Source organism: Carettochelys insculpta, chromosome 1, assembly GCF_033958435.1.
Source record: "Carettochelys insculpta isolate YL-2023 chromosome 1, ASM3395843v1, whole genome shotgun sequence".
Classification (NCBI taxonomy): Eukaryota; Metazoa; Chordata; order Testudines; family Carettochelyidae; genus Carettochelys; species Carettochelys insculpta.
Genome location: NC_134137.1, coordinates 204,770,525 through 204,783,774, shown reverse-complemented (window position 1 = coordinate 204,783,774; position 13,250 = coordinate 204,770,525). Strand labels below are relative to the sequence as shown.

Genomic DNA, 13,250 nt, shown 5'->3' with positions numbered 1-13,250 from the left:
ACTCTTGTATTCAGAATTGCAACCTGTTCATGTGCAGAGATGCTAAATATTCATATGCCCATTCATGCTGTGGCCACCATTCCAGAAGAGATGCTTCCATATTGATGATGCTTGTTAAAAATAATATGTTAATTAAATTTGTCATTTAACTCCTTGGGTGAGAATTGTATGTTTCTAGCTCTGTTTTACACACATTCTACCATATATTTCATGTTATAATATTCCCAGATGATGACTCCATATGTTTTGCTTTAAAAACACTTATTGCAGATTTGATGCAACACAAAGGTATTAATGTGGAATTTCTTAAGATAGATTCTTAAATCTTGGATTGAATGCTGGAGCTCAAATGCCCTCCAAAATTTGACAGGAATGGGGTGCAGAGCATGCTTTCAGAAGTCTTAAAAGTCTTAAAAGAGCAACACCGATGTGAAAACTACAGAGCATCAAAAAAGAAAATCAACCTGCTGCTAGTGGCATCTGAACCGCACTGCTTTGGACTGTTAACAAACAATCAGTAGTTAGAATGGAAGTATGTCCCTGAATTATTGTTGAAGCACAAAGGGACATGTGAATCCTAAGTGTTTCTGGTATGTAAATATCTTGCAATGCCAGTGAAATGCCAGTCCCATGTGAACAACTACTCTATCTATCAAGTGACACTGAACAAGAAGTGTTACCGGCTGCAAATGTAAGCAAATTTGCTCATCAGAATGATTGGCTGAACAAAAGATACAACTGAGTGAACTTTTAGGCTTTAAACTTTTACATTGTTTTATTTTTAAAGGCAGTGTTTCTTAACATAATTCTACATTTGTAAGTTGAAATTTCATGATAAAGAAACTGTACTACAGAATTTTTAGTAGGTGAACTGTGGGGAGGATAGCTCAGTGGTTTGAGCATTGGCTTGCTAAACCCAGGGTTACGAGTTCAACCCAGGGTTGTGAGGGGGCCATTTAGGGATCTGGGGCCACTAGAATTAAAAAAAAGTCTGTTAGGTCCTGCTGTGAGTGCAGGGGACTGGACTTGATGACCTCCAAAGGTCCCTTCCAGCTCTATGGGGGGGAGAAAGAGGAAAATACTATTTTAATCTCTGTATTCTGTGTTGTAAGTGTAATCAATATACTTGAAAATGTAGAAAAATCCAGAAATATTTAAATAAGTGATATGTTGAGGTATTTTAGTTAGGAACTGTGTTACACTCTAATGGCTGAAGATCTAACGAGGATGCAAATCCTGGTTTCTGAAGCAGTTCTGATGTTTTGGCTGCAGGGTAATATTTAAGTATGTGAATTTATTTACAGGGACACAGCTAGCAAACAAACCTCAACTGCAGATGAGTGGTTTGTGAAGAAATTTTTGATTTTCTTTAGAAGAAAACACCAAATTATGTTCTAGTGGAAGTTCTGCTTTAGAAAAATAAAAAGAAAATTTCTCTGACCATTTTATCCTTTTCTATGCAGCGAACAATTATTTCAAACTCTCTCCATATTTCTAGAAGTCAACATTTGATTAAGATTTCTTGCTTGTGAACCATTTTAAAAAAAATTATTCATTACTATTGTGAAAACATGAGAAGCTGCATGAAAACTGTAAGCTACATAAACAGCAATGTATTTAAAAACAACCATTTTGTGGATATTTCCCCTTCAAATAAAGGTTATTCAAATTCCAAGGGTCGATTGAACCAGATTTTGAACATTTTAAGGTAACTCAAATCCTGTGCTCTGTGTTCTCTGACCCTTGTCCCTGTAGCAGGGCTTACCTGGTCTGGTTTCACTATCTCAGTTCACTTTTCATATAAACAAAAACTACATCTGGTGTTTCCACAAAACACCTCTGATTCTGATTCGGTTTATTATCATAAAACACTACTCACACTTCAGCCCTCCTCCTTAAGAAGAATTATTCCTTTTAATCTACAAGGGATGTCACCTGTATACACACATGGCCCTCTTTCTAGGCTCAAAAGACTTTCTAGGGCTTTAAAATAACTTTCCCTTCCTTATAACCCTGCCTCCAGTGTGCCATCCTTTGCAGCATTTACTGCTTGGCTTCTCATCCCCAGCAGGCTCTTGCTCCTTGTAGGAGTATCAGATGAGGCCTATCCTTCAAAAGTCCCCTGATCCTTGATAGTCTCACCTAGGTTTTCTGCCTAGGAGCTCTGGGAAATCATCACCTCACCTATTCAAAGCAAGCTCTCTTTTAAACTCTTTCTGACCGAACACAGGCTGTTTTCCTCCCCCCCAGCAGGCCCAACTTTTAGTAACATGAACCCATCACATGACTCCCCAACTCAGCCCTTTCACCCAGGAAGCCAGAATACATGTATCACTAGTAAAGCTGAACTACGAATTCTTCAAAAGGGCTACCTCATGCAGTGACACTCCCTAAATCCCAAGAGGCTATTTCCAGGAATGTCAACAATAACAGACACACAAAGGACCCTTGTGCCTCTTCTCACTGAACCCAGCTCTGAATCCCTCCCAGAAAGGTCCCACTCACCCTGCTGCCCTTGCGGTGTTTGTGAGATGATAAACTGGGCTGGCTGCAAGTTGGTTGTTGGATGCACCAACACAAACTGTTGCAGGTTGAGATTCTGCTGCTGAAGCTGCTGCAGGTGCTGCAAGTCCTTAATGAAATAAAGAGGTATGCATTAATCATTCAAATTAGTCACAACTCCTAAAATATCCTGAGATAAAAGAGAACCTAGCATCAACATGCTTACTATTGAATAATTTAGTTTAGTTTATTCTTCCACTTTTGAAATATACGTAACCTTAAAAGTGCTTCACTAGCATATGCAGAACTGCACAGAGTTTACTCAATGTCATAGTAAAGGACTTCCAACATGGTAAAAATTTACCAGCATTAATATACGGTTATGGGTCTATCAGCACTTCCATTGTCAGACTTTTGCTCTTCTGAGATTAGCAGCATTTGCCATCACTGACAGATGAAATAAGGGATTTGGCCCAGGAAGTATTGGGGTATTTTGGAGGACTGGGGGTTCTTCAGTTTTTTTTAAACACAAATTTTAAGAAATCAGGAATGGCCATTTTTTGAGCTACAGGACTGCAAAAAGAAAACAAAACCAGAATTTTTTTAGTTTGCATTGTAAATGATCATTAAAAATTGGACATGGTTAATCCATAAAATAAACTAATCTTTTTGAATAGTTTAAAATGAAGATCTCTAGATTACTATAGTAGGTATGACAAACATATCTGCACTTCTCAAGAAAAACACTTGCAACTATTATGACTTGTGTGCTTTCATCTACTCATTTATTTTCCAGGGTGAAGATTTTGCTGCTTAGTCTCTGCCTCACCAGGACTTTCTGAGGCATCTCTTGACCTGTTCGAGTTGGAGTGTGGAAACACACAATAAAGCAGCCTTTGAAAAATTATAGCCTCATTCTCTCTCTCATCTGAGCAACGATACAGTAAAAGCAACTGATGTTAGAATGTTGAAGCCTGGCAAGAGGCATATTACTGACCTTCTAAATGATTTTTTTTAATTAATCACATCGTTACTAGACTGGCTTTTATAAAAAAACAAACTCGTTTTGATTGCACAAAGTTCAGAAAGTATGAAAATTGTGCGATGAGCATGCAAAATCAATTTCATCATTACACTGAGATGTATGCAATTCAAAAATTCATGCGGTGTGTAGGTGTGCAAAATTCAGGAAGTGGACGTATTCCAAAACTGCAACTTCCTACTTCCCAACCAGCATTCTTCTTGTACTCTCACCCACACCAGCATATCACATTAATTGAAATTGTTATATTAAAAATAAAACAAAATCAAACCAAATTACAACCACAATTTAGGGGCACAGAGGAACTGGAGTACTTACAGATATTTTGTGAACTATGCACATATAAGGCTATATACATGGAAAGGATTCCCAATGTAAACCATACCCTTTCCACCATTTGGTCAATTTGTTTTTGGTAAGTTAGAAAGTTTAAACTCTAAATGGCTCTGACAGAATGATGGCTGTTATACAATTGTGGACTTTGACTGCAGCATGTAAATTGAAATCCCTCTTTCAACGCTTGCTTTCATGAAATTCTGGAAGCACTGCAACCACCTTCAGCTCTCTGCCAAGCTTGCTTACTCCAATTTTGCCAGAGATTCATTTTACTTCTTTTCACATTAAGACTAGGAGGAGTTCATGCAGGAGTGATAATAAGAACAACTTATTTTTTAACCCCACAAACATAAGTCAGGATAATCAGAGACAGCTGGTAGGCAGGGTCCAAAGAAGCACACGGACAATGGGACCCAGCTGGTGGGCAGTGGATGCTCAGCTCAACTGAAGTGCAGGGTCCAAGGCAACAGCCTTCTTCTCCTTGCCCTAAGGCCAGGCTTGCAGATAACATAAGGTTAAAATCTCTGCTATATGTCAGGGGTCAGTATCCAAGATTCCATTGATTACTGTTACAGAAAGGAACAAGCAACTTCTGAACAGATCACCACTATGGTGAGAGCCTCAGAAAAACTTGGGTCTGAGGATTAGATGCAGGGAAAGAAGTTCATGGGCAGTTATAGGGCAATTCTGGAAGCCAAAAACACTGGGAAAAAGATAACCCCCATAGCAAATACAATCAAGACAACCCAACGGATGGGAGGGCCTGGACACAGAGAGAAATAGGACCCTCAAGAAGGGATGCTGGAGAGACAAACTAGAGAAGAGGAGTGGGACAAAGGAGTGAAGGGGAACTTCAGAAAAGAGAACAGGCAACTCACCGCAGTGGAGCTGGAGAAGAACTAAGACTGGAGATCTCCAAGGTAAGAAGAGCATTACATTTCAGGAAAGAGTAGGAAGGAAGAGAGCAAACCAAGCAGCCACTGGATACAAAAGGTAGAAAGATAGGAAAACACCACGATTTATTTCTTGCCTAAGCTATGAAATCTAGCAAGTGGGAGAACCATTTAAAATATGGAAGCTCCTGTTGACATGGTTTACTTAAAACAAGAGTCTCAAAGATGGGAGTAAACTGTGTTTAAACTCCAGATCTGATTCAGATCTTGCACCTGTTTTACACCAGCATAACTTTACAGATGTCAGTGGAGTTACTTTTCATACACAAGTGAAAATCAGAGAGGACTCAGGTTCCTATTGTTCCCACACAACCCTATGCCCTTCAACTAGCCTCCTGCATTCTGGGAAGGCAGATTAAGAGTTTACTTTTGGAACTATACATGGGACCCAACTGTATTTTAATAATATTTTGATATTTTATACTTTGATAACCTTTCTACGTTCATCTCATGAAAAAATATAAGGGAGCCTCTGATTAACTTTCTTTACACCTCCCCACAGCGTCCAGTCAGCTAATTCTATTCCGCTAGCTGTGGTTTTGCATAAAAACTATTAGGTCAGGCAATTTCTTTCTACAAAAGTGCTGAACTGTTCCCTGCAGCATGTGCTCTGTTTTTATAAACAGCTTTAAAAGTTCCAAATACCTGGACTACCACATTTCATCATTTTTGAATGCTCAATTGTGCAAACAAAGTTGCATTAAAACTGATTTTATTTGACTGTTTGGAAATCAGCTTATATAACAATATTTGAATTGGCAGAAAATGTGGAAACTGCACCAAATTTTGTCCATGACCAAAGTAGTAATGTCAGAAGTTGTACTGAAGAATGTGATTTGAAGTACTGTTCTGTTCTTCTCTCTGCTCAAACACACACAGCAGCGATTATTGCAGAGTTTCTTTTGTCAAAGCCATTGAAGCCACTATGATACAGCTCTGCATCATGGGAATGGGATAAAGAACCAACTATCATTAATACAGGACAAGCAATAAAAGATAGTTACCTGTTTTGTAATGGTGTTCTTCAAGATGCGTTGCTCACGTCCATTCCAAACTGGGTGTGCGGTGGTCAGAGTGGTGATGATATGGTGACCAATATATGCACCACCTGTCCTGTCCCCCAACCCCCACCCCGCTCAGTTCCTTCTTGCTGACTACTCCGACAGTGGGGAAGGTGGGAAGGTTTTGGAATGGATACGAGCAACATATCTCAAAGAACACCACTTACAAAACAGGTAACCATCTTTTCTTCCTTGAGTGATTGCTCAGGTTCATTTCAAACTGGGTGAATATAAGCCAATGCCTAGGAGGTGGGGTCAGAGATCCAGACAGAGTGTAGCAGAGCCCTGCCTACCATAGTGTCGTCCCTAATTTGCTGGGTCAGCTCGTAATGGGCCACAAACGTATGGATGGAAGACCAAGTGGCTGCTCTGCAGATGTCCTGGATAGAAAACTGGTCCAAGTATGCCACTGAAGAAGCATGCACTCTGGTAGAGTGAGCTCTGATCGGGGGAGGGGGGACCACCGCCAGCTTATAGCATTCCTTAATGCAGGTCACTATCCAGGAGGAGATCCACTGGGAAGAGAATGGGAGGTCCTTCATCCTGTCTGCCACCGCCACAAACAACTACTGCAACTTCCTAAAAAGGTTTAGTCCTGTCCACATAGAAGGCTAACACCATTCAGACATCCAGTGTACGTAAGCTGTGTTCTCAAGGGGAGGTGTGAGGTTTCAGGTAAAAAACTGGTAGAGAAATATCATGGTTGATATTAAAAGAAGAGACCACCTTCAGCAAGAACACGAGATGGGGTCTCAGCCTGACTTTGTCCTTGTAGAACACTGTACAGAGCGGCTCCACCATCAGTGCCCTCAACTCAGACACCCTCCCAGCTGAGGTAATGGCCACCAAGAACGCTGTTTTGTAACCGAGAAATAACAGGGAAGAGAAGCAAGGGGTTTGAAGAGGTTCTCCATAAGTTTTGACAATACCAGATTAAGGTCCCAGAGAGGCAAAGAGGCTCGCATATGTGGTTTGATCCTCTCCGAGCCCTTCCTAAACCTTTTTACCACCAGGTCTGAGAAAGCTGACAACATACCAGGGCTGGGGTGAAAGGCCGAGATAGCAGCTAAGAGCACTTTGATGGAGGATAGTGATAATCCCACGACTCAAGAACAGCAAGTAGTCCAGAATGACAGGTATCAGAGCCTGTACCCAGGATAACTCCTTTTGAGAGGCCCAGACAAAGTGTCTTTTTCATTTGGCCAAATGTTGTCCTTGTGGAGGGCTTCCTGCTGTTCAACAGCACCTTCCTCACAGGTCCTGAGCAGGAGAGTTCCACAGCTTTCAACCATGGAGTTTCCAAGCTGTGAGGTGCAGGGAGCAAAGGTTGGGGTGCTGCAGTCTCCCTTCCTTCTGCATCAGGAGGTCCGGGCATAGTGGGAGTGTCACGGGATTGCAGACTGACAGTTCCAGGAGAGTCGAGTAGCAGTGCTGCCAGGCCCATGCTCATGCCACTAGGATGACTGATGCCTGATCTGACCGAATTTTGAAGAGGGTCCTGTGGATGAGTGGCACTGGAGGGAATGCATAAAGCAGAGGGCCTGACAAGGAGATGCTGAATGTGTCTGCCCAGGAGCCTGGACTCTGGCTCTGGTTAAGAGCAAAATGTCCTGCACTTCGTGTTGAGATGCAAGGCAAATGGGTCCACTTGGGGATGCCTCCACCTCTAGAAAATTACATACAGCACATCTGGGTGTAACAACCACTCATGGTCCATGAAGGACCAGCCGAGATGGCCTGCCAGGGAGTTGTGGACCCCAGGTAGATAAATGTGCCTTCAGGAGAATTTGGTGTTGAATGCAGAACTCCCAGAGCCTGATGGCCTTGCGATATGGGAAGAGGAGCATGTGCCCCCTTGTTTGTTTATATAGCACATTGCTATGGTGTTGTCCATGCTCACTGACACACAATGGCCTGCCAGACTGTCCTGAAACACCTCATAAGTGAGCCTGACAGCTGCAAGTTCCAGAACATTTATGTGAAACTGGACATCCGCATTGTCCCACAAAGCCTGGGTCTGGCACTCCCCGAAATGCACCCCGCATCCAGGTCTGAAGCATCAGTGACTAGGGAGAGAGAAGGTTGTGCGTGATTGAAGGGAACTCCCATGAAAACTGATCAGGCATCCAGCCAGCAGAGCAGGATTGACAGAATCTACAGTGGTACTGTTACCAACACACCTATGTTGTGTCTGACAGGCCAGTACACCAAGTCAAGCCACAGCTGAAAGGTGCGCACCTGCAGTCTGGTGTGCTGGACTATGAATGTACATGCTGCCATGTGACCTAACCACCTCTGGCCATTGTGGTTAAGAACCTGATCACCTCGAGAATAAGAGATGCCATGGCCTGAAGCCTGCTTTCTGGCAGGAAGGCTCTGGCCTGCGCCACATCAGGGAGAGCCCCCACAAATTCCACTGACTGGGTGGGAGTCAAAACTGACTTCATCTCGTTGACCAGGAGGCTGCGGTTGGCAAATGTTTGTTGGATCAGCTGCACGTGATAGACCACCTGGCATTGAGAACATCCCCTGACTGGCGAATCATCCAGACATGGGAAAAGGTGTACCCCGTGCCTGCGCAAGAAGGCTACCACCACCCCCATGCATTTGGTAAAGACCCTCAAGGCAGAAGACAGACCAAATGGAAGGACCAGGAACAGATAATGACATCTGCCTGCCAAAAACTGCAGGAACCTCCTGTGGGGTGGGTAAATTGCTATGTGGAAATACGCACCGTGCAAGTCGAGAGCAGCAAAGCAATCTCCCTGTTCCAGCAACAGAATGATTAGGCCCAGGGACAGCATACAAAACCTTATCTTTTTTATAAACTTGTTTAGGTCCTGCAAGTCCAGAATGGGACTTAGAGTCCCCTCACTTTGCCTCTGGAATTAGGAAATAATGGGAATAAAATCCCTATCCCAGAAATTGACTGGGGACCTCCTTTGTAGACCCCCATTGAAGGAGGGACTGTATCTCCTGCCTGAGCAATTTCGTGAGGGGGATCCCTGAAGATGGATGGGGAAGGTGTGTGGGAAGATGACCATGAAGAAAATTGGACAGCATATTCTCTTTCCACTGTGTGTAGGACCCACTAGTCCAACGTTATGTTGCACCAAGCACAGTAGAAGGGAGATAGATGGAATGAAAACAAGGGACGAGCTGGAGCTAAGATGGAAATTGGTGTGCCATTCCCAACCGCACCATCAAAATGCTCGTTTCAGCCCCGATGGGGGGTTTTGATGACTTTGGTCCTGGGTCTGCTGGTCATGGCGCCTTCTGCCCATTTAATCTCCTTCTCTTATTAGTATCTCTCTTTTGCTGGGAGAACTGCCTAATAAGAGGTCTAGGGGTAAAGTGCCTTCACTGGGTCACCAGGGTATGAAGGTCCAGGGAGTGGAAAGTGGCAATTGAGTCCTTTAAGCTTTGTAATTTCTTATCGATCTTTTCCGAAAATAAGGATGGCTCTTCAAAAGGTAGGTCCTGAATGGTGTGTTGGACCTCGTAGGGAAGTCTGGACACTTGCAGCCATGTCCCTCTGAGAATGGCTACCCCTGAAGGCCATGAACTGGGTAACGGCATCTGCCGCATCCAGTGCCACCTGCAGCACTACCCTGGATATAAGTTTATTCTCCTCCACTACTGCCATAAATTCTTCTTTGCTCTCAGGAGGGACCTGCTCTGAAAAGCGAGACAGGGAACCAGCAGTATTGTATGCATACCTGCAAACCAGGGCCTTCTGGTTAGCAATTCTTAACTGTAGACCTCCTATCAAATAAACTTTTCTACCCTAAAGGTCCAAACATTTGGCCTCTCTGTTCTTTGGGGATGGGCCCTGAAACCCCTGCCTCTCCCTATGATTTGCTGCATCCACGCCTAGGGAGTCGGGGGAGGGCGAGTAAAATGATGTTCATTGCCTTGGGAGGGAACAAAGCAATGGCGTTCATTCCAACTTGCCTGGGCAAGGCAGAGGTTGGAGTCTACCAGATTGTCCTTGCCATATTGGCAATTGTTTTAATAATGGGCAACACTACCCTCGTGGGGCCTTAGGTGGACAAGATATTCGTTACTGGATCTGTTTCATCCCTGACCTCCTCTGCCGGAACACCCAGGCCCTGGGCCACCTGGCACGGCAGCTTTTGGTACACCCTGCCATCTTCCATGACCAGGGATGCCAAGGACCCAGCCAGGGCTTCATCTGGTGAGGAAAAGGAGGACACACCTGCCATCTCCACATAATGGTAAGAGTGGTCGGCCCAAGTCCTCCACTTGAGTCCCTGGCACCGAAACCTACAGTGCGGTACTTGGCACCTGGGGCAGTATGCTTGGCATCGGGGTAGTGGTATGTGGCTCGGCACCTGGCCTGCCAGCGCCAGTAACAACCATGTCAAAGACCCTGGAGTCTGTGAGAGTGGCACCCACAGTTAGGATGGTGCCAGCTGGGATGGTGCCATTGCCAGCGCTGACACCAAGGAAGGGGACTCTGACATAGTAAGACTGTGCAGCTGTTCTGGAAGGGGTGCCTCCAGTGAAGTTGATGGTGCAGAACATCGCACCTGGGGAGTACCGGGCACCCTGGATGGGAGTCCTGCAGCTTGCCCCTGAGTTTCATCAAATGGCTACAGGGCCCAGAGAGGCCATCGTGGTGCCCCTTGTGCGGACATCTGCCACCTGCAGTCTGCAGAATGTTTGCTCTGGTGCCTACGACGGCTGCAGTACAGCGTCCTCATGCTCCTGCTCTTCACCGAGCTGGAGTAATATAAGTCTGATTCCGATGCCGATTCTGATGCTGATGACCAGGGCAGTGCCAAAGGACCTGTAACCTGGATGGACTCTTGCTGGTGCCCTTGTGCCGCTACTGCCTGGTAAGATAAACTAAGCTGGGTTAGCACAGGTGCTCTGGCTTGTTGAGGCTGGTCCGGCACCAGGAATGATATCAGCGCTGTGGATGGAGGCACCTGTGTGGTGCCTTGCACTAGCACCTGTGCCTTGGGTAGGGCCTCACACTGCACACACCTGTGCCTTGGGTAGGGCCTCACAGTCTCCTCCTGCAGTGCTGGGCCAGCACTGTAATTTATAAAAGGCTCTGTACCATGCTAAATGCATCCAGCGTCGAGGGCAACCTCGGAGAGCATGGGCTCTCACCTCACACCGGCATCAATGCCTGTGCTTCATGACCCAGCTTATGGCACAACATGGCAGATGCCTTGGAGGTTTCCCATACTTTCACCTGCTCCAGGGACCTACCCCGATCATGCCTCTTTTTCTTACAAGGCACTGGGGACTATGGTATCTTGGAGCAGTGGGTGCCGCTGTCAGGCCACAGCATCGGGAGCTCTCTGGTGGCACCGACCCTGATGAGGGTGCTGGAGCACTCTGCACTGAAGACTCACTGCTCTGAGCTCCTGCTGGAGACACATCTGGCTGCAAGACCGCTTCCATGAGTGAGACTTCTAGCCGTTATGCTCTGTCAGAGTCCTGGGTTTGAAGGTCTTGCAGGTGGAACAATATTCTCCAAGATGCCCCTCACCGAGGCAACTCAAAACAAGTCTGATGCAGGTTACTTTTGGGCATTCGTCTGCCGCATTTTGAACAGTTCTTAAAACCTGGGGAGCCAGGCATTCCGTGGGGCTGAAGCACCGAGACTGGCAGAATCCTGTCTCATCTCTCTAACAACTGAACACTAACTAAGAACTTTAAGAAGCTATTTACAACTATCTACACTACAGGTAATAGCTACCTGCTTAATGAGGAGAGAAAGAAGGGAGCTCCAGCAATCGACAGAGCAGAGAGAAGGAACTGAGTGGGGGGCGGGGCGGACAGTGCATATATTGATCACCATATCAGCACCACTCCAGGGGACGCCACTACAACCCGATAGCTATCGGCTAGGGCAAAAAGCTTCCAGCAACTGGGCATATGCCAGTGCACACCCAGTTTGGAATTCACATAAGCAACCATTCGAAGAAGAATCTTGCAAACCACCAGATGGTTAGGAGGGCACATGTTAGAAATTATCTTTCTGGGATTCTACCTTAAGTGGGAAAATGGAAACTTGACATACTCAGTGCCCTTCTCTCCATTTTCATCTTGGTAACTGACAGCTTTCTGAGCCTTCTTTGAACTGGGAACCTCACCCTAGCTATGTTTCTGGTAAAGCCAGTTGGAAGAGCTAGAATCAGGGTTTATCGCAAGGATAGGTTATGTGTTAGTGTTTCTACACAGGGTTAGCATTTCTGTGGTGTGGTGCGGTGCATGGCAGATGGTGATTACTGGCTTCAGGCTGGGGGGGCACTGTCTGTAGGAGCGAACTCTTTCCACTTATCTGTACAAGTGACACCATCACAGGACCTAACCACATCAGCCACGCTGGCAGGAGCTCATCTACCTGCACACCTACTAGCATGATATATACCAGCAATACCCCTCTGCCACGTTAATTGGTCAAATCATGCAGTCTGTGCACCGAAGAACACAAATGAGACTTCCAGAAAGGCAAGACACATTAACCAGTAGGAAAGTACTTTAATCTCCCTGAACACATGGTAATGGATTTAAAAGTAGCCATTCAACAGAGCTGCAATTCATCTTAAATTTAACACATTTACGTTAGGACTGAATAAGGCTATAGAATGGTTATCAAATGGCTATCCCACTACAAAGGCAACTTCTTCCATCTCTTGGTGTTCACACTTCCCCATCAGCTGCTAGGAGTAATCCACATTCACCCTGACTGAAGTGTGCTCATTAACACCGGTCCTATACTTGATAAATACCTCCACTTTTCCGATATATTGGTATATATTTGGTATATATTTATCTCTATCTATTCCAGATCCCTGCCTCTATATTTCCATTCCAATGCACCTGATGAAGTGGGTTTTGCCCAGGAAAGCTTATGCCCAAATAAATCAGTCTTCAAGGTGCCACAGACTCCTTGTTTTCACAATTGTTAATGGTACTTCTGCATCAGTTCAGCAGCCGCATCAACAATCTTACTCACACCCCCAGTACATTGCTTGTGCTGACTGCACAGCACATTAAATAAGCCATGTTTATGCAATTAGTTAATTAAAATAAATATGGTAATCCCCCTACTGCTGAAACCTGACAGTTAATCAATTATTCAAGTACCATCACTTAAAACAAACAGTCAGCTATTTGGGTAATCAGATCTGTGTTTACAATAGCAATGCAAATACGCAAACCTGTGTGCTGTTTACAAATCTATGTCAAGATGGATTGGAGACCATGGCTTCATCCATCTGCAAGTATAAAGGATACAAGTTTTCCACAGAGTCTCCCTTCTATGCTCAACATAGTGTTGAGCTTAGCTTACCAGGAACCCAAGGTTCATGG

General features: G+C 44.9%; 1 protein-coding gene across 7 annotated transcripts in view; it reads right to left on the bottom strand.

Moving 5' to 3' along the window:
• POU2F1 (POU class 2 homeobox 1) overlaps positions 1–13,250 on the bottom strand; it is a 252,484-nt gene that overhangs the window by 92,004 nt on the left and 147,230 nt on the right. For all 7 annotated transcript variants that reach the window (XR_012646068.1, XR_012646069.1, XM_074998134.1 and 4 more), the window contains one exon: positions 2,506–2,632. Coding sequence is in view for 5 of the 7 variants with exons in the window: in XM_074998134.1 (XP_074854235.1) it covers positions 2,506–2,632 (127 nt within the window). In the remaining 2 variants the exon portion in view is untranslated. The remainder of the gene's footprint in view (positions 1–2,505; positions 2,633–13,250) is intronic.